Here is a 21,224-nt window from a genome sequence, read left to right as displayed (position 1 = left end):
CAGATGAAGGAAGGAAGAAAGGACAGATGAAAGGATGGAAGAAAGGACAGATGAAAGGATGGAAGAAAGGACAGATGGAAGGAAGGAAGAAAGGACAGATGAAAGGATGGAAGAAAGGACAGATGGACGGAAGGAAGAAAGGACAGATGAAGGAAGGAAGGACAGATGAAGGAAGGAAGAAAGGACAGATGAAGGAAGGAAGGACAGATGGAAGGAAGGAAGAAAGGACAGATGAAGGAAGGAAGGACAGATGAAGGAAGGAAGAAAGGACAGATGAAAGGATGGAAGAAAGGACAGATGGAAGGAAGGAAGAAAGGACAGATGAAGGAAGGAAGGACAGATGAAGGAAGGAAGAAAGGACAGATGGAAGGAAGGAAGAAAGGACAGATGAAGGAAGGAAGGAAGGAAGGAAGGAAGGAAGGAAGGAAGGACAGATGAAAGGATGGAAGAAAGGACAGATGAAAGGATGGAAGAAAGGACAGATGGAAGGAAGGAAGGAAGGACAGATGAAGGAAGGAAGGACAGATGAAGGAAGGAATGACAGATGGAAGGAAGGAAGAAAGGACAGATGAAAGGATGGAAGAAAGGACAGATGGAAGGAAGGAAGAAAGGACAGATGAAAGGATGGAAGAAAGGACAGATGGAAGGAAGGAAGAAAGGACAGATGAAGGAAGGAAGGACAGATGAAGGAAGGAAGAAAGGACAGATGAAGGAAGGAAGGACAGATGGAAGGAAGGAAGAAAGGACAGATGAAGGAAGGAAGGACAGATGAAGGAAGGAAGAAAGGACAGATGAAGGAAGGAAGAAAGGACAGATGAAGGAAGGAAGGAAGGACAGATGAAGGAAGGAAGAAAGGATAGAAGGAGGGAACATTTACCCTAACAGCTGAACTTAGATCTGAGGGAGGAAGGAAGGACCCGGGAGGACAACAGGAAGGTTAAAGAGTCTGTATCTCCTGGTGCACGTTGCCTGTTTAAGGGTTAACCCTTAAATGATAGAGTTAGAGTTAGATGTGTTAGAGTTGATGTGTATTGATATGGGTATAGTTAGGTATACCAATAGTTAGTGATACCACCATAATTGTAAAGTTACAATTATTTGTGTACCGTGGACTGTCAAGCTATTAAAAACTGTAGCCTTTGGCCCACATCCACTGTGTTTGTCATTAAGTGATATAAATGCTTAAACACAGGCATTATGGGCACTGACACACATTTTGCATGAACTGTTCGTCCAGACAACAGGTGATCTCTGGCACGTGTGAGTATCTGTACATAAATGTGTGTATGTGCAGATCTGCATCACAGTATGTGAATGTGCTGTACATTTACTGTATAAGTGAATGTACAGCATATTTGAAGTGTAACATATTTTGTTCTATTGGTGCCATATGTATGAACACCAAAATCCAGCCAAAGCCAGAAAATTAACAGACAAGCCAAAAATGTCTTGAGTGAGGCATAAGGGTTAAGAAAACATGCTGCCAAGCAGCACAAATACATTTGATCAGGCGTGTTTAGATGCCAGTAGAGCCAGGAGCAACAGCTGCATAAAAACATTAGCGCAGCTACGTAACTGACATATAAAGTAACAAATAAAATTGGTTCTCAGCTGGTTCACAAGTTGAACTGACTGGTTAACGGAGTCAGTGGTGTGTAAGGTCTCTACAAAGTAAGTTGAACCTGAATGTGTGTTAAGTGGTCCACAGGAAGACAGAAAAATCAGACAGTGTGTATATGTGGACCCCACCAATCACAAAAACATGACAAGTCCCCAGGAAGTTGTTCCTGGTCAGGTGAGGGACTCTACTTCTTCTGATTGACAATTTGAAGTGACATCTGTGTTTCTGGCTGTTCCAGTATATTGCTTGATTTTTTTCAGTGCTGTAGAACCTTCAGAAAGGGTGGTCCCCAGATTGTACGTCCACGTCTTGTGTCCCTACAATGGCATATAGACAAGGCTGTGTGTGTGTGTGTGTGTGTGTGTTGACAGTGTGTCACCGTGGCGACAGACGTGTCACCCTGCAGCTGCTGATCAAACAAACTTCAGTCAAGTTGTTTCAGTCTGACCTCTGACCTCATCACGCCGCCGCCGCCACGGCAACCAACCTCACACTGTAATAGAGACGTCACAGTCTGCTGACACACACACACACACACACACACACACACACACACACACACACACACACACACACACACACACACTGTGGAGGGTAATCAATCACACAGCTGTCAGACCTGTCAATCAAACACACTGACCCCTGATCAGTCTGATCCTCCTTCAAAATAAAAGCACAGACACTTTAACTGTGTGGTAAATCTCCTCCTATCACAGTGTAGTTACTAGTGTGTTCAACATGTTGTAGTGTTGTTAGAATTCTCCGCGATGAATTTCATCCACTATACGACAAAACACCCACAACGCACCGCAAAACTGAGTGAACAAGCGATGTACACTACTTTCTACTCCCATAGAAGAGCAGCGAGCTAATTAGCAAGGAGTTGGGCAGCAGCATCCCAACAATAACAGGCAGCATTAAATCAATCTGATGGGGCGGTGCGTGGCGCAGTGGGTAGAGCGGCCACCCCATGTAGAGGCTACAGTCCTCGCCGCAGGCGTCCCCGGTTCGAATCCCGCGTCGGGCAGACCTTTCCTGCGTGTCATTCCCCCTCTCTCTGCCTCCCCATTTCCTGTCTATCTCTACTGTCATCACTATCAAATAAAGGCAAAAAGCCGAAAAATATACTTTAAAAAAAAAAAAAAAAAAATCAATCTGATAAAGAAACTGGAGTAGAATATGGAGGAAATACCGGCTAACCAGCTAAGCTAATAGCCACAGCTAACGAGCTAAGCTAATCAGGGCTCCAGACTAACTTTTTTGACTAGGAGCACAGTGGCCCCTAACTTAAAATTTTAGGAGCGCAAGCAGAAAATTTAGGGGCGCACACCGAAATCGACTTGCAATGTAAATTTGCACATTTCCTCTAATTTTCACTGTATTACTGATAAATACTGCATAAATGCAGAAACTATAATGTTTTAAATTCACATTTTATTGTGCAACAGTTTAAATATTGAAAATATAAAGTTAATGTTTAGGCTACACTGACCAATAACAGAACAAGTAGACACACCACTTGTGGTAAACTCATCCTAGAACAGACCATTTAGTCGCAGTCTGGAGCCCTGCTAATAGCCACAGCTAACGAGCTAAGCTAATAGCCACAGCTAACGAGCTAAGCTAACAGCCACAGCTAACGAGCTAAGCTAATAGCCACAGAGCTGTTACAGCCAAGGGGGCAGTTGTGGTCCGTGTCACTACCCGATTTGCATCGCTGCCCGATTTGTGACAGCTACGTACGGCAACTCCACTTGGACAAACTTAGCCTAGTTGAATTGACTTAGGATATTTACTCTCGTTTTTTCTCGCCGGCCTCATCACCATGACAACCACAAACAATCACAACTACCACAACACTCACTGAATAAACGAGTCTGCCACGGCTGTCTTAGGACGGATGTCCGGGGTTTTTTTTTGTTTTGTTTTTTTAATCATTTCACAGTAGCTACCGTATTTTAAAGCAGAAATAAGCGATCCGGTGGTTTTGGCTAATGCTGCGTTCCAGGCAGGCTTTTGAAACCGTAAATTACAGCTTCAAGTCACGACTTACGACTTTGTAGCGTTCCAGGCAACCCACTCGTGTTTCTCCGACCTGTTTTACCGGTGAAAGTCACTATAACGGCCACTCGTAACTTCTGACCCGTGAACTCGTACCAGATCGAACTGGTACCACTTCACAGGTCGGAAAAACACCAGTTACGGGTTGCCTTGAACGCACCATAACAGTCCTCGTCACCACATTCAGGCGCATCCCTTGGCTGCACACACAGAGAGGACTGCCCCTTTATGCCGTTCTCTCTCCTCATTGGATAAAGGTTGTAGGATACAAGGAAAGTTTTCTCCTGGGCTCAGAGCAGAGCAGAGTGACTGACAGACCCGTGTTTCAGACCAAACACTCTATAGAAGTGATTGCTGTCGGAAGATACAACTATTTAAGACTTAGATTAACACAAACATTCACCTTACTTCTGCTTTAAATTTACAGAACTTTAAGCAGACTTCCGCTTGTACGCAAATCGGGCAGCGACAGTCGGTCTGAGAAGTGAAGTCACTTCCTCGTTCAACAAACTGCAGTCCCCTCTTCTTCCTCTGGGGGCTGGGACCAGCAGCAGATGAACAGTTTGTGTCTCGGAGCCTCAGGGACTCTGATTTTTCCGCTCAGAGTCTCTGAACATGAAGATAATATGAGACAAGAGGGGGGGAAGAGGAGAAGAGGAGGAGGAGAGGAGGAGAGGGGGGAGGGAGGGGGGGGGCAGGAGGCGCTGAGGGAACAGCCTTCATCTAAAACAACGTTTAGCACTCTGTCGACCTTCACTCCCTCTCCTCTTTCTTGTTCTTTCGCTCTGTTTGGTCAAACAGCTTCCACTCGTTTAACAGAATCTCAGGAGGGAACATCCCTCCATCTTTACCTCCATCCATCCCTCCATCTTTCCTTCTGTTCCTACTCCATCCATCCCTCCATCTATTCCTCCATCTTTCCATCTGTCCTTACCTCCATCCAGAGATGGACAGAGTACTCGACCCTACTTGAGTAAGAGTACAAATACTACTGGTCCAAATGTACTCTGTTACAAGTAAAAGTATCTCAGTCGACATGTTACTCCAGTAAGAGTAAAAAAGTACTTGCTTTTAAAGGTACTGTAAGTCAAAGTCAGAGTCAGAGTAAATGTCTTATTCCTCTAATAGTTTGTAAATGAATGTAAGGAGCTTTTAACTCTTGTTAGTGAGAATGAACTCTTTGCTGCTCAGCTGCACTGATGTGCTGCTTTTAGGGGTTAGGGTTTCCTTCACAGACAAACACAGCTTGTGTCCAATAGGATTTTAGAAAAAGACCTGAAAGTAACCAGTACTTTTCAGCCTTCCTACTAATTAACTCCAGTAAAAGTACTAATATTTGTCTTGGAAATGTATTCAAGTAAGAGTAATAAGTACCAAAGAAATCTAATACTCAAGTAAAGTACAAATCCTCTGGATATGTACTTAAGTCCAGTACTCAAGTAAATTTACTCCATTACTGTCCACCACTGCCTCTATCCCTCCATTCTTCCATCCTCCATCTTTCCCTCCAGCCATCCATCCTCCTTTACCTTCTTCCATTCTTCCATCCTTCCATCATCCCTCCATCTTTCCCTCTGTCCTTTCAAACTTACATCTTATACTCTACTTTCCCTACTCTATCCATCAATCCTTCCATTCCTCCATCCACTCTTCCCTCCATCTCTCCATTTCTCTTTAGTTTTTAATCATCTCCTGAACTCTGTGATGCGTTCAGGTTCACCCGTCTCCCCGTGTTTCTCCGTGATGAGGCGTTCAGGGCCCGCTGCAGAGGCCGTGATGAGGCGTTCAGGGCCCGCTGCAGAGGGCTCAGTGGTTGTGGTTGATGTGCATGTATCTGCTGCCACCTGCTGGTCACTACGTGTCACTGCAGCGCCACTACAACAGGAAGTTTATTGATTTATTATTGAACAGTTTGAACTGAATGAAGCTTCAGATTTATTATTTTGTTTTGTTTTGTTTATATTCTAAATGTTTTATTCTGGTATTCCAGCTGATAGACATAGGCTACTGTATATCTCTCTATGATCTCTCTATGTGTCTTTGTTCCAGCTGCCTCAATAAACGTCTCCAGATCTCGCGAGAGTCTGCGCTCACAGTGATTGGTCCGTTTGGTTGACGTCACACTATTTGAAACGGAAACGAGCGTGAAACATGTAAACGTGACTTGTGTCAAACAAACGGAAATCAGACTTCCGGGTAAATTAGTGGGACTTCAAAATAAAACCGACTTGTCTTTGTTTTTATGAGTGAAGTCATCTCAGTTAATTAACATCTGCAATATTCAATATTTCATTAAGAAATACTGAGTATGAAATAAAATTAAAATTAAAATAAATAAACAACAGCTAATATCTCGTGAGTCTGTGTGACTTCAATAACACAAGGAGAGAACAAAGACTCCAACATTTAACATGAATATTCATTTTAGTAGCAGTGCCCAATTAAAAACTGTCATCTTAATTTAAATTAATGCAAATGAGAAGTTCATTAGAATAAGCAATAGATATGTTAAGGGATATTTGAACCATAAAATCATAAGTCTCCAGGGTTTAAAACTAAAACTGTGATTTATGAGATAATAAATCATATCACATTAATTGTTTAAATATCATTGTCATATTGGAAATCAATTATCCTGATAATTTATCATTATTATTTACTATAATGTATAATTACTTGCTTACTACTTATCTATTCCCTCTGAATTGTTGATAATCTATCCTTGATGGGTAACCCCTGGACATCCCCAAATATCCAACTTGGACCTAAAGACGACAAGTTGGGAGAGTTGTAGGGCGGCCTGGGTTTCAAACAATGTTTGTACAATGCAGCCACTATTGTTTTAATGTGTAAACTTCTTTTTTTTTTTTTTTTACTTCCAGAATAAGCTGCAAAGAAACGAAAGGTTGTTGTTTTTTTGTTGTTTGTTTGTGTGTCTCTTTGGTTTTTTTTTGGTTTTTTTATTTAGCACGAACAATGTCATTAAAAACAGCATGGACAAACATCATGACTGGCATGTGCAAAGGGGAGGTATGAAACCCAGAAGGGCTTATATAAAAACCTCACCCACATATTCAAAAACCAAATTTGTTACAGGTTAAAAACGAATAACATATGGAATAATTAAACATAACATAATTAAACTGTGTCTCTTTGTTAATTCAGTGCTAAAAAATCAATAAAAAATGTTGAAACTACTTATCCTGATAATAGAAAATCCCGGTGCTTTTATTTTGAAGGTCTCCGTCGGAAGCGCTGACGTCATTGCTGTGGACTTGGAGCCGCCGGTCAACGAAGGTCGCTGCTGCTCCACAACAACAACAACAAGAACAGCAGCACCGGTCCCGGTTCGATTCCCGGGGTCTGTTCAGTGTGAGCGGGAAACCGAAACAGCTTCTGGTCCGGTTGCTCCCAGCTAACAGGCTAACAGGCTAACAGGCTAACAGCAGGCTAACAGGCTAAAGCTGCTGAGTCCAGTGCGTTAGCCGTTAGCAGCTAACAGGCTAGCAGGCTAAAGCCGTTCAGCCCGTTGACGTTAGCCGTTAGCAGCTAACAGGCTAGCAGCAGCATGCAGTGCTCCAACCTGCTGAGGAAGAGGAGTCTGGACCCGGAACCGTGGAGCTGCAGAGCGGTGAGGAAGATGAAGATGATGATGATGAAGATGATGAAGATGAATGAGTGCCCAGTTTATTAGGAACACAGTTAAAGGGATAGTTCAACATTTAGTCAAACTGGCCCATCACCATAACCCCTATAGTCATAGCAGTAGGTTCGTTACCTTTAATTGTCGGTGCAAGCTGTTTTTAGAACGGCGGAGCAGAGCCGTGAGCTGCTCAGAGCTACGCTACGGAGGCTCATTATGGGATTTCTTGGTTTCTAACTCATCATCAAACTCATCAAATACACAATCCAACAACTCCACAACGCTCTGGTGGACAAGTTGTGAGCTGCACATTCACCACGCTATGAGATAATAACACAACGTTACCACACAGAGTTGTTTTAGAGGGAAATACAGAGACTGATGATGAAAAACTGTCCCTGAAGGCAACGTGCATCAGCTGGTTTTGCATGAATTTCCCTCTAAAACAACTCTGTGTGGTAACGTTGTGTTATTATCTCATAGCGTGGTGAATGTGCAGCTCACAACTTGTCCATTATGGCAGTAGGAGAATTTGCCTTTGCCAAAAATGTTGAACAATCCCTTCAACACCGAGTGTGAAGCTGCCCTTAGCCAGTGATCCAATGTCAGATCAATACATCGATTAATTGTTGAGTCTTTGAATCAGTTCTGAAGCTGAACTGATATATCAATCAATCAATCAAACAAATTCATATGGAGAGAATCAAACTTTTTGTATCGAGAGGAAACAGCAGATGAAGATGAAGAGTTGAGGTTTATTTTATTTTTAGAGCAGCAGCAGCTAAACTTAGAGCTCTGACTCCTGCAGCATTTATTCAGTGTCGGGTCTCAGAGTCCACGCTGACCTTCGCTCCTGCTGCTGCTGCTGCTACGCCCCGTTACCACGGAGACCAGCACTGATAACGGCTGATGATACCTGTTCACGAGTCCAACAGCCACACACACACCTGCAGGCTGGCCCCGCCCACCTGTGATGTCATCAGAGCCTCTTCACTTCCAGTCTACAATGATGATGATGTAATGGTGTTCTGGGACGATTCGCTTTTCTCCAGATTCGATTCTTCTACGATTTTTTTGGATGGCGATTCGATTTAAATTGCGATTCTACGATATTGCCGATTCTCTCTATGATTTTTAGTCTTTAGCATTTTTAACATTTATCTGCACACAAATACTGTAGGAGCCTATAAATTAAAGCAGAAGTAAGCGATCCGGTGGTTTTGGCTAATGCTGCGTTCCAGGCAGGCTTTTGAAACCGTAAATTACAGCTTCAAGTCACGACTTACGACTTTGTAGCGTTCCAGGCAACCCACTCGTGTTTCTCCGACCTGTTTTACCTGTGAAAGTCACTATAACGGCCACTCGTAACTTCTGACCCGTGAACTCGTACCAGATCGAACTGGTACGACTTCACAGGTCAGAAAAACACCAGTTACGGGTTGCCTTGAACGCACCATAACTTCCTGTCAGCAGATGGAGTTAGCAGCCCCCGCCCTCGTCATGGATCTATTGGTCCTCGTCCCTACGTCACCACATTCAGGCGCATCCCTTGGCTGCACACACAGAGAGGACTGCCCCTTTATGCCGTTCTCTCTCCTCATTGGATAAAGGTTGTAGGATACAAGGAAAGTTTTCTCCTGGGCTCAGAGCAGAGCAGAGTGACTGACAGACCCGTGTTTCAGACCAAACACTCTATAGAAGTGATTGCTGTCGGAAGATACAACTATTTAAGACTTAGATTAACACAAAAATATCACTTACTTCTGCTTTAACATACTCCATTATAAAGTGAACTTAAACCCTTTTCAAAACCTGGACTCTCTGGATGTAAAAAAGGCGAACAAATGCACAATATTAAAAAAATGTCACAAAAAAAAGAGTCAAAAAAAAAAAGGATTTAAAAATCGTCAAAAAAGATATCGTGATAGTTATGTGAATGTGATTTTTTTCTCCCACCCCTAGTAATGATGATGTCATGATGATTTCAGAAGCGGCTGTGTCTGGAGGCGGAGCTCCAGGCGTCTGAGTGTCCAATGGAGACGAGCCACAGCTTCCCCGCGGCCAATCAGAGAGAAGAACAGCAGGTCAGTCAGTGGAGGTCATCACGAGGCCTCAGGGATGCTGTTGCCATGGAGACGAAATAATAACGAACCGAACCGTGAAGTGACTGACTGACTGACATGAGCTGTTGCTATGGAAACGTGTTGACGTAGCCTACCATATGTATGTGTGTGTGTGTGTTGATAACAGGTCCGACCCAGACAGCAGGTGTGTCCCAGGTGTCTCGGAGGAGAACCGGTAAGAGTGTGTCTGTCTGTCTGTGTGTGTGTGTGTGTGTGTGTGTGTGTGTGTGTGTGTGTGTGTCTGTCTGTGTGTGTGTGTGTCTAGGACTGCAAACACTACCTACGTGTTGTCGAAAATCCAAAATTTCTGTGTAATTGTTATATTTAATGCTAGATTATATGAATCTCACGTTGTGAAATGAAGATTTAATTTGTTAATAAACGTATTTTGGGTGGACACAAGGGATGCACATTTTGAATTTTTTTTCTGACCGATAACCGACGCTCGTTAACCGATTATTAACCGTTAACCGATAAGATTAAGAATCTTGCGGCGCACGGCCCAAAAAAAAAAAAAAATTTTTTTTGTTTCAATTTTTTTTTTCTTTTGGGCCGTTAAATACACACGTGCGCCGCGACAGAGCAGCGCCACATCCACTGTGCTCTGTCTCAGCTGATCGCGCTCTGGAGGTTAGATCGTCCAATGTACAGTAGAACTGTTTTTATACAAAGTGCAGCCAAACACCAGGCTGAAGGAGCAGCAGAGCTCCTGACAGCTGCTCTGTGGAGCTGCAGGTGAGCTGCAGGTGAACGACTGGACAGCAGCGACGTCCTCTCTTTTTTTTCCCCAGCGCCGTAGCTACAGGTGATTCACATCTATGTCCGTGTAGCTACATTTATTGTCTGACCTTCCTTCATGGGGGCTGCTGCACATACTGTCAGTCCTCCTGTGTAACTGTTTGCTGTGAATATGACTGAAGGCACGTGAACTCTGCACGTGTCGACACGCCCCCATGAGATGACGACATAAGGAGCTAATAAAATAAATAAATAACCGATAGTATTAATCGGTCAAAGTTCTTGTTATCGGTTAACGGTTAAACGGTTCATCATGTGCATCCCTAGTGGACACAGTGGAATTTAGGTGAAAAGTGTTCATTATTCTCTGGCTACAGTAACTGCTTTAAAAAATATTCACACTGAGTCAAACTTCTGTCCTGAGAAATATATTGGTTATTTATTGGACAATCTCCAACGCACCTGTTGGTTTGTCAGTGAAATGCATCATGGGAGTCGTAGGCTGAAGACGATGTTTCTGTTTCAGGGTCACATCAACCACATCATGGGTCACTGAGGAAGAGGAGGAGGAGGAAGAGGAAGAGGAGTCGTCCACCGTCCACACTACAGCCATCCACTCATGATGATGTCATCATGGCCACGCCCACTCTTAGGACCAATTAGATGTTTGTGTTTGTTTTGTCTGTTCATTTCCTGCTGGTGCGTTCAGGGACAATCCGACATCTGTAGATCTGAGTTCTGTCCCTTTTCAAAACCTGGACTCTCTGTCGGTAAAAAAAGGCCAACAAATGCACACTGCACAATATTTGAAAAAAGATAAAAAAAATTCTAAAAAAAATAAAAAAATTCTAAAGAAAAATCGATTTTTGAAAAAAAAATTCCGAAAAAAAAAAAATCGATTTTTGAAAAAAAAAGAAAAGAAGATCAATATTTGGGGGGAAAAAAAAAAAATCAATTTAAAAATCATCCAAAAACATATTGTGATACTTATGTGAAACCTTGAACGCACCGTCAGGACGATTCACTCCGTCATAAATTCATGACACTGTTCCTTTAAGACCGAGGCCCCGCCCCCCCGGCTCCTCCCCCCTCCTCTGATTGGTTCACTGTGTGTAACTTATTTCCGATCAATAATCAATGACTCCCGTTGTGACATCGTCGTCCCTGTGAGGCGTTCAGGGCCTCCGAGGTCGCTCAGTAAAGGGCTATTACACTGTTTATGATGCAGATGAATGAAAGGGATGCATGTCTGTTTACGTCAGGTCGGCCAATCGGATCGATCGATCTCTGATCAATACCTGATCGGTGGTGTGTTCAAGGGACGTGGTGAATCACAGGGAAACTTCCTGTTTGTAGATTTCTATTTTTATGAAGCAAAGTTTTGTATTTTGAACAAATTTATTTTTAATGTGACCGAACAAAAAAAAAAAAAAAAAACATTTCTATTTTTGATGACATCATTTCCTGCTTTGGGTCTGACCAATCGGAGGACAACGTTTGCACTGCAGCCTGATTTCAAAATAAAACCTGTTGGAAACTCTGTCTGAGCTTTGGTGTCATTTAAATGTTCGCTTGTTGTTTATCAACACTGAAGAGAGCGTCTAAATAGTTTAAAGGGATAGTTCAACATTTAGTCAAACTGGCCCAAGTTGTTTTAGAGGTAAATTCAGAGACTGTTGATGAAAAACTGTCCCTGAAGGCAACGCGCATCAGCGGTTTTACATGAATTTCCCTCTAAAACAACTCTGTGTGGTAACGTTGTGTTATTATCTCATAGCGTGGTGAATGTGCAGCTCACAACTTGTCCACCAGAGCGTTGTGGAGTTGTTGGATTGTGTATTTGATGAGTTTGATGATGAGGGAAACCAAGAAATCCCATAATGAGCCTCCGTAGCGTAGCTCTGAGCAGCTCACGGCTCTGCTCCGCCGTTCTAAAAACAGCTTGCACCGACAATTAAAGGTAACGAACCTACTGCTGTGACTATAGGGATTATGGCAATGGGCCAATTTGACAAAATGTTGAACTATCCCTTTAATTTATGTAATAAATAAAAGAAGAATTGAAATGTTAAATCTTTATACAAAACTGAGTCTTTTCAAACTGTTTATTTCAAACATCGTGAACATAAATGAATCTGTCAATCAACAGTTTGTACAAACAAATCAAAACGCCGGCGGATGCAGATGCCCCGCCTCCTCCGCTGTCCGTCACGCTGAAGCCCCGCCCCCTCCGCTGTCGGTCGCCGGTCTGTGTCGCTTGGCAACGGGAGCGTCCCCTGGTCATGTGACAGAGCAGAGAGCAGGTTGAGTCGAGCAGCAGCCGAGTGCTGAGTTTTACTGAGTTTTACCTGAGACAGTGAACGCACCGAGCTCTGAGTCTGGCCCCGCCCCTTTCTCCTCCTCGTGGCTCCGCCCACCGTCGCTCTTCATGGTCAACATGATGCCGCTCGCCGTCTTCCTCGTCTCTGAGGTCAGAGGTCAGGGGTCGGATCAGTGTTGGGTAAGTTACACTACATTATAAAAGTAACTAATTACCAGGAAAAGTAACTATTGCAGCTGAAGGTCGGGGGTTTCTGCTAGAAAGAACTTCTATAAAATCATCATATCAATGGTGTTTTCTGCTCTTTTTTTTGCGTAAATCTCTTAAACCACTTCAGCTCTGCTCTAAACGACCAAATGTTCATTAATATTCAGGATTTTAACCCTTTAAATGCCAGTTTGAAGACATGTTGCTTCTTGTTTTACAAAAAAAAAAAAAAAACACAAAATATGAGATGTTTTTAAATAAAATGAATAGTGGGGGGGGGGTTGCTGGTTATTAGAGTCTTGGATATGTCAAAACTTTGCAACATTGATTTCATTGTATTACTATTTTTTATGTGGTGTCAGATTTAAAATTTTACTCCCATTACGAACCCTAGTGAACGCACAGAAGAACTTATTTAAAATCATCATATCAATATTTTTTCTCCTAAACCACTTCAGCTCTGCTCAAATCTACCAAACATTAATTTTCAGGTTTTTAACCCTTTAAAGGGATACGCCAACATTTTTTTTTTCGTGCCTTGCCTCACTCCTGAGTCCATGACCAGCAGATAGACACCATCCTTTCCACTGTGCGTGCAGTAACCATGGAGATAGAGCCGTATCGCCTTAATTAGCTTAGCTCAAACACTGGAAGTGTATAGGTAGCATTAGCTACTAGCTAATTAGCAACTTTAGGTGGAGGCAGGCTAACACTACCCATACACTTCCAGTGTTTGAGCTAAGCTAATTAGCGACTTTAGGTGGAGGCAGGCTAACACTACCTATACACTTCCAGTGTTTGAGCTAAGCTAATTACGTGCGATACGGCTCTATCTCCATGGTTACTGCACGCACAGTAGAAAGGATGGTGTCTATCTGCTGGTCATGGACTTGGGAGTGAGGCAAGACATGAAAAAAAATGTTGGCGTATCCCTTTAAATGCCAGTAGTAGTAGTAGTGGTACAGTCCAGTCACTGACCTGCGTGCAGCAGCACCGAGCGACAGGTGGACGACACGGCTTCTTTAGCGTCTCCGTCTGACAAACCCAACAACAACCCTCTGGAGGAAGCTCAGGAGAACAACACACTATGACACACTATAACACACACACACAGACACACACACACACACTATGACACACTATAACACACACACACACACACACACAGACACACACACACACACACACACACACACACGGTGCAGCAGGATACAGGTTGGTGACGTCATAAGGACCTCTGAGCTCCAGAGCCTGAAACACAGCAGATTGAAAACCGATCAATACCGACCAATACTGATCAATACTGATGGATACAGACACATTGATGAGTGGAGTATTGATCCAGACCTTGTGAGCAGCACTGGACAGGATGACGCCCTGCAGAGGAGCACAGGGGTCAGAGGTCAGAGGTCAGAGGACAGAGTTGTGTTGCTGTGCGACGCTGCAGTTTCCCGACGGTCAGTGAACTCACCTTCCCCTTGCAGCAGTCCATCAGGCTGTTGCCGTTGGCGATGGTGTAGCGCCGCATGGTGGAGTCTCTGAGGGCGGCGGCGTAGGACAGCTCGAACACCAGGCCGCGCTCGATGGCCTGCACACATTAAAAAATATGAAAAGATGTAAAATATAAAAACAAGAGGTGTAACTCATGCAGGGGAATGTCTGTCTTTCTGTATTTCTACCCCCTTTCTGTCTTTTTACTCCTTTCTTTCTTTCTTTCTTTCCCTCTCTATCTCCAATTATCTACCTCTTTCTATCTATCCCCCTCTTTCTTTCTTTCTTTCTTTCTTTCTTTCTTTCTTTCTTTCTTTCTTTCTTTCTGTATTTCTCCCTTTCTGTCTTTTTCTTTCTCTCTTTCTGTCTTTCTACCCCCTTTCTCTGTCTTTTTACTCCCTTCCTTCTTTCTTTCCCTCTGTATCTCCATCTATATACCTCTTTCTATCTATCCCCCTCTTTCTTTATTTCTCCCTTTCTGTCTTTTTCTTTCTCTCTTTCTTTCTACCCCCTTTCTCTGTCTTTTTCTTTCTTTCTTTCTTTCTTTCTTTCTTTCTTTCTTTCTTTCTACCCCATTTCTGTCTTTTTGCTTCCTTCTTCAGCTGCTTTCAGCATTCACACGCATTTCCTTCAGGAAATGCTATCTTTTTCTAGTTTCTATATTAAATGTGTGAATGAACATTAAAAACACAGTTTGTGGCAGTGACATGAGAGTTGTACGAGCCGTTGTTCAGTACCTTGTTTTGACCACAAGGGTGTAGTATAGTTTCATTCCTGTGTGATTAGTTCCCACCCAGGGATGTATTATATTATAACAGATCCATGTTCCCACCCAGCAGCTGCTTGAAACAGAGTCTCTATGAGGTGAAAATGAGTTGGAGTGGGACGGAGGTGGAGGAAACCAGTCCACATCAACCTGTGGTAACTTTCTATGTTTTGTTACAATAACTGGGAACTTCACCCAGAACATCAACTGACACAAGACTTCACTCCTCCAACCGCCATCAGCTGACTCATCAAGTTTCTTTTTGGAAAGTCGCCACGAGAGTAAAAGGAGAAGAAATAAATGTATGGCGAGCCATTATAACATTTAAAAGCCAGACTGGATATGTGTTGCAGATCTCTGTAATTCAGTTTTGTCTCGTCAAAAAGAACATTTCAGATACCCACAACTACGTTCTTCCTAGGACAGATGACGTCACTGTAACGTTCATGTGTATGGGGTTTGTCATTACAGATATCTACAGTTCAGTTGCAGATATCCACTATGTGAATTACAGATATCTGGAACTGAATTACCACTAGTACTAATTCCAGTTACAGATATCTACAACTTGATTCTGACTAGTCATAATTCCAGTTCTAGATATCTTTAATTCACCTCAATTAAAGATATCTACATGTCCCTGTTCAGATATCTGTAATTAAGCTTTAACTAGTCAAAATGACGTTGTAGATATCTGTAACTGGAATTATGACAAGTCAGAATCAAATTGTAGATATCTGTAACTGGAATTAGTAATAGCCGTAATTCAGTTACAGATATCTGTAATTCACATAGTGGATATCTGCAACTGAACTGTAGATATCTGTAATGACAAACCCCATACACATGAATGGTTACAGTGAAGGAAGAACGTAGTTGTGGATCTGAAATGTTCTTTTTGACAAGAGGTAAAACTGAATTACAGATATCTTAAATGAAAAATCCAACTATTCAAAATGTAGTTATGACCATATCAAAGACGTTGTTGATATCTACAATGTTAATTCTGGAGAGTCAAACTTAGCTTTTAAATGTTAAATCCTCTTGTCATATTAATGAAAAGGAGGATTTAACTAATGATGTTGATGATGAAGGCGACTCACGGCGTTGACCGGCGCTCTCTTGACGATGAAGGGAAGTTTCTCTGTGACGGGGAGACAGATGATGTCGACCTCGTACGTCGTGCACGCCCCCTACACACACACACACACACACACACACACACACAGGTTAATCTTCATATTGTTATGTGTACGTCAGATGTACCAGGGTTCCTACAGCTTAAGCCAAGTTAAATTTAAGACTTTTTAAGACTTTTTTAAAGCCACTTGAAATGAAATTTAAGACTGACTTCATAATAAACACAAATTTACCCACTTTCCTCTGTGATCCAAGGTAAAGTGACTGCTACATGAACATTGGATTGTGTCTCTTTCCAGCTGTCCTTTCAAAATAAATGTCTCTTTCCAGCTGTCCTTTCAAAATAAATGTCTCTTTCCAGCTGTCCTTTCAAAATAAATGTCTCTTTCCAACTGTCCTTTCAAAATAAATGCATAAAAAGTCCAAAAAAACAAAAAAAAACACTGACTCGGGAGCTGGTGGCGGTGAGAGATTTAGCGTTGACGGCCGCCACTAACTTCTCTATGTCAGAATGTTACCAATTATTTTGAGATTTGAGACTAATTACAACCATAAAATACCTCTTACCATGTGTTAACATTTTTAAGACGTTTTAAAAATTGATTTAAGACATTTTAATGCCGATTAAGGCCTTGTTTTTGTTTTTAGATGAATGAATTCAATGCCTTTTAAGACTTTTTAAGTGTGTCAGTGAACCTCACGTGGAAGAGTTTCTCCGTGGTCGGCTGAACGGCGAGAAGGTCGAAGTCACGGAACTCTGGAGTCTTCCCCCGCTGCACACACACACACACACACACACACACAGACACACACACACACAGGTAAACGTCTGTCTGAACCAGTGACAACATAGATGACATTATCATCTCCATCTTCATCACTCACGTAGTGGCTGGGGTCTGACATCACGATCGTCAGTCTGTTCAGCACTCTGATTGGACGAGAGCGACCCTGACACACACACACACACACACACGTATTAACAAACTATAAACACACATCATAGTCCAGTCATTGTATGAAAAAAGGTTAAACAAACTGCAACAGCATGTCCTGAGTGAGGGAAAAAAATCCCAGAAGAATCCCATTAGGGGAAAGTTTAGAAAAAGACCCAAATACAGCCCATAATACGCCTATTCATTATGTTTCTCACATGAATAGGGTCAAATTTTTAACCTTTAGATATCTCCATGAAAATTACTGAGTTGATTACTGACATTAAGACAAACAAAACATGTATTACAAGTTTTTTGAAATCCTTGGAATGTATGCACATTTACAGGGTTTATACAGGAATCTTGAAGTTAATTCTAAAACCTTTTTAAGACTTTTTCAAGACCTTCTCAATATTTTTCAACACCTCACCGCCGCTTCAAGCTGTAACCATTTACATCAGTGACACTTTTAACTCAACAGTTTTAGTTTGTGATAAAGACTCTAGACCACTATGATACAACAGAATTCAAAATAGGCTGCGATAATAAATAGAAGGCAAAGTTTATAATAAAAAAAAACAAAAAAACATTGCTCCACTCTCAAAAAACCAAAACAACAGTCTTCTTTTCTTTTTTATGTACCGGTTCATCTTTGTTTTTTAATAAAATAAATAAATTCACACACTTTCGCAATGTTTTTTACAACTCAAACTCTTGGACAGCTAATTCAGAAAAAAATACCTTGAAAATGTAAGACTTTATAAAGTCGTGAAAAGACTTTTTAATACTTTTTAAGGGTCTTCATTTTCCCCAAATTGATTTATCACCTTTAAATACTTTTCAAGACCCCGTGGATACCCTGATTTATGCAAATTTGCTCAACAAAGAATTAAAAAAAAACTTGTAATACATTTTTTGTTTGTCTTAATGTCAGTAATCCACTCAGTAATTTTCATGGAGATATCTAAAGGTTAAAAATGTTTTTTTTATTTTAATTTTATTTTTTATCCATTATTTTCCTTATCTTTCATTTCTATTAGATTGCAATGTACCTTTTACTTGTACTTGTTTTCCTCGAAAGGCAATAAAAAAGTTGCTCACAAAAAAAAAAAAAGGTTAAAAATGTTACCCTATTCACGTGAGAAACATAATGAATAGGCGTATTATGGGCTGTATTTGGGTCTTTTTCTAAACTTTCCCCTAATGGGATTCTTCAGGGCTTTTTCTCCCTCACTCAGGACATGTTGAGGAAACAAAACCAGTTGAGTTTGATTCTGTTGCAGTTTGTTCAACGTTGACCGCCATTTTGGCTTAAAATGACTGGACTATGAATCATCATCATCTTCCTCTTCCTCTCCGTACCTGAACGATCGGCAGCTGATCGATCAGCTCATTGATCGGGGTCGGGGTGGGGATTTGCTGCAAACAAACAAACAAACAAACAGGAAATAAACACAGAGTTTCAAAATAAAAGTCAAGTCACAGAAACATTTCCTCTGTGTGTGTGTGTGTGTGTGTGTGTGTGTGTGTGTGTGTGTGTGACATCATCATGACATCATCATCTCTCACCTGTTTCTTCTTGGTCACGGGTTCAAACACGTAGTTGATGGCGACGGTGGAGTAGCCCACTGCAGGAGAAACAATGATGCTTATTGATTATTGGATGGATCTGTCTGTCTGCACTGTTGTCTGTTGTCCCCATGTCACCATAGTAACTCGACCTGCACTGTGACGTCACACTGATTGATCAGCCGTTCATTCAATTTCAATTCAATTCAATTTATTTAAAGTGGGACAATGCAAGTTCATGAACGAAACAAAATGGTAAACAAGCCGGATTGTAGCCACAGGCTCATTTCCATCCGCTGTCCCATACATAGATGTTCCCTGGTACAAAAAATACAAAAAATAAAAACAAAAGCATGTTATAAAATAGCAGCAGTCATGAATGAGCTGCAGAAGATTGTTTTGGGGTTTTTTTCCCTTTGCTTAACCTTTGTTATAGTGTCATAACTGTAACTTTACTGTTATTGTTGTAACGAATGTGAGCTGGAAAGACTGAAATGTTGTTGTTGCTACAACTTTAAATAAAGTTTGAAAAAAAAGAAGATAGATAGATAGATAGATAGATAGATAGATAGATAGATAGATAGATAGATAGATAGATAGATAGATAGATAGATAATACTTTATTCATTCCTAGCAGGGAAATTCAAGTTAGTCCAGTAGCTCACACAACGACACAAAAAAGATGAACACAAAAAACATTTTAACAAGTGTTATATAAAACGACTGCAGCAGGAACAAATGATCTCTTAAATCTCTCAGTTCTGCAGGAAGAAGAAGAACACACACACACACACACACACACACACACACACACACACACACACACACACACACACACACACACACACACACACACACACACACACACACACAGCTGATGCCCCTCATTAGCCCTGCTAGCAGCGTTAGCAGCGTTAGCAGCGTTAGCTCCCTCTGCTACCTCCGGCCCTGGCCCCGGCTGTAGCCCAGCTTGAGGCCGTGTTTCAGAGCTCTATCTCCGGGTAAAGTACTCACAGTGAGCCGCTGTCTCCACCGCGGTCCGCAGCGCTTCCCGCTCCGCCGCCGCTACGCTCAGGCTCAGGTTCAGGTCCATAAACACAGACATGACCCACTGCCTGTCTGTCCAAGACAACACACGTGTGTTTGTATGTGTGTGTTCGTGTGTGTGCAGCTGCCGCAAGGCCTGATGGGAACTGTAGTCCTGCCTCTGAGCTCCTGCTACTTCCGCCACCTCCGTGTGTGAAAGGGAACAGCATTGCACTGTACTATCAGAGCCAGTCTATGGATATTATTAGAAGTTCTCTGGTACTATGCCAATTCTTTCTGTTCATTTACCTATTGTTTAAAAAAAGTATCCAGTAATGCACATACCTATGGCAGCCGAGAAGTGGACAAAAATAAGGAAAAAAAGCCACTGAAAAAAAATCTGGCAAAAAATCTGGCAAAAAAAAAAAAAAAAGGCCATCAGAAAAAAAAATCTGGCAAAAATAAATAAAACATCGGGAAAAAATCTGGCAAAAAAAAAAAGGGCCAGGTATAAAAAGAAATAAATTGAGAAACCCTAACCCTATATCAAATATCAAAGTACTATAGTCGGTGGCCATGGCTACCTCAGTAACTGTGAATATTAAAGCAGATATCAGCGGCACGGCCGTTTCGGCTAATGCTGTGTTCAAGGCAGGCTTTTGAAACCGTAAGTTACAGCTTCAAGTCACAACTACGACTTGGTAGCGTTCCAGGTAACCCGTAGCTCGTGTTTTTACCGTCCTGTTGTCTGTGAAAGTTCCCTATAACGGCCACTCGTAACTTCCGAGCCGTGAACTCGTACCAGATCGAACTGGTATGACTTCACAGGAAGGAAAAACACAAAGTACGAGTTTCCTTGAACGCACCATGAGTTAGCAGCCCCCGCCTTTGTCAGGCATCAATTGGTCCTCGTGCTACGTCACCACATTCACGCGCATCCCTTGGCTGCACACACAGCCCTTCATGCCGTTCTCTCCCCTCATTGGATAACACTTGTATCCCACAAGGAAAATTTTCTCCTCGGGTTACAGCAGAGCAGAGTGACGGAGAGACTCGTGTTTAGGCTGAAATACTTCATGTAAGTGATTGCTGACGGAAAATAGGACTATTTAGGACTTATATTAACAAAAACATTCCACTGATATCTGCTTTAATGAACACTGATGATGTCACTATAATGTGGACGAAGCCTCAACCTGCTTTCTATCATCATGTCAATGATGAAAAGAAAAATAAAGAAATAAACTTTAAAGGGTCAACGAGGAGTTTCTATCTGGTTATAAAAAAGTCTCATATTAATGTGGATGAATCTCCGTTACCACTTGTTAATGGTCCATTTTAGATAAATCTATGGTTTTGTCTCTATGGTTATTTTGTTATTATTAGTGGTGGTGGAAATGCTGGGCGAGCCGACCAGCGTTTCTTTACTTTCGGTTTCGTGGCGAGTCATGAGAATAACGCCGCCGTATGAATCTCCGTTTATGGTGGGAACTACGACGGTATGATCGTCTTCAAACCTGCGATTAAAATGCGTTAATTTTTTTAACGCGTAATTTTTTGTGTAATTAATTAATCGTAATTAAA

The 21,224-nt window shown here is 41.9% G+C and overlaps 2 protein-coding genes across 2 annotated transcripts; one reads left to right on the top strand and one right to left on the bottom strand.

Annotated features, from left to right (window-relative positions):
- The first annotated feature begins 6,940 nt into the window (after positions 1 to 6,940).
- LOC146967080 (uncharacterized) lies at positions 6,941 to 11,725 on the top strand. The gene is made up of 4 exons (XM_085761794.1): positions 6,941 to 7,313; positions 9,314 to 9,409; positions 9,576 to 9,623; positions 10,713 to 11,725. Exons 1-4 carry the CDS (start codon positions 7,251 to 7,253, stop codon positions 10,740 to 10,742), a joined length of 237 nt encoding a protein of 78 aa, XP_085617920.1. The 5' UTR covers positions 6,941 to 7,250; the 3' UTR covers positions 10,743 to 11,725.
- A 634-nt stretch (positions 11,726 to 12,359) lies between these two features.
- Positions 12,360 to 19,764, bottom strand: rpp30 (ribonuclease P/MRP 30 subunit). Its single transcript, XM_085761116.1, has 12 exons — positions 19,629 to 19,764; positions 18,615 to 18,673; positions 18,408 to 18,464; positions 16,996 to 17,061; positions 16,812 to 16,883; positions 16,074 to 16,163; positions 14,185 to 14,301; positions 14,061 to 14,090; positions 13,927 to 13,964; positions 13,692 to 13,771; positions 12,553 to 12,651; positions 12,360 to 12,462 (listed from the first exon to the last, which is right to left on the bottom strand). Exons 1-12 carry the CDS (start codon positions 19,717 to 19,719, stop codon positions 12,395 to 12,397), a joined length of 867 nt encoding a protein of 288 aa, XP_085617242.1. The 5' UTR covers positions 19,720 to 19,764; the 3' UTR covers positions 12,360 to 12,394.
- Positions 19,765 to 21,224: the final 1,460 nt, after the last annotated feature.

The sequence above is a fragment of the Trachurus japonicus genome, chromosome 19, assembly GCF_045865225.1.
Source record: "Trachurus japonicus isolate A0001 chromosome 19, Traja_1.0".
Classification (NCBI taxonomy): Eukaryota; Metazoa; Chordata; class Actinopteri; order Carangiformes; family Carangidae; genus Trachurus; species Trachurus japonicus.
This window is presented reverse-complemented; position numbering and strand designations above follow the sequence as displayed.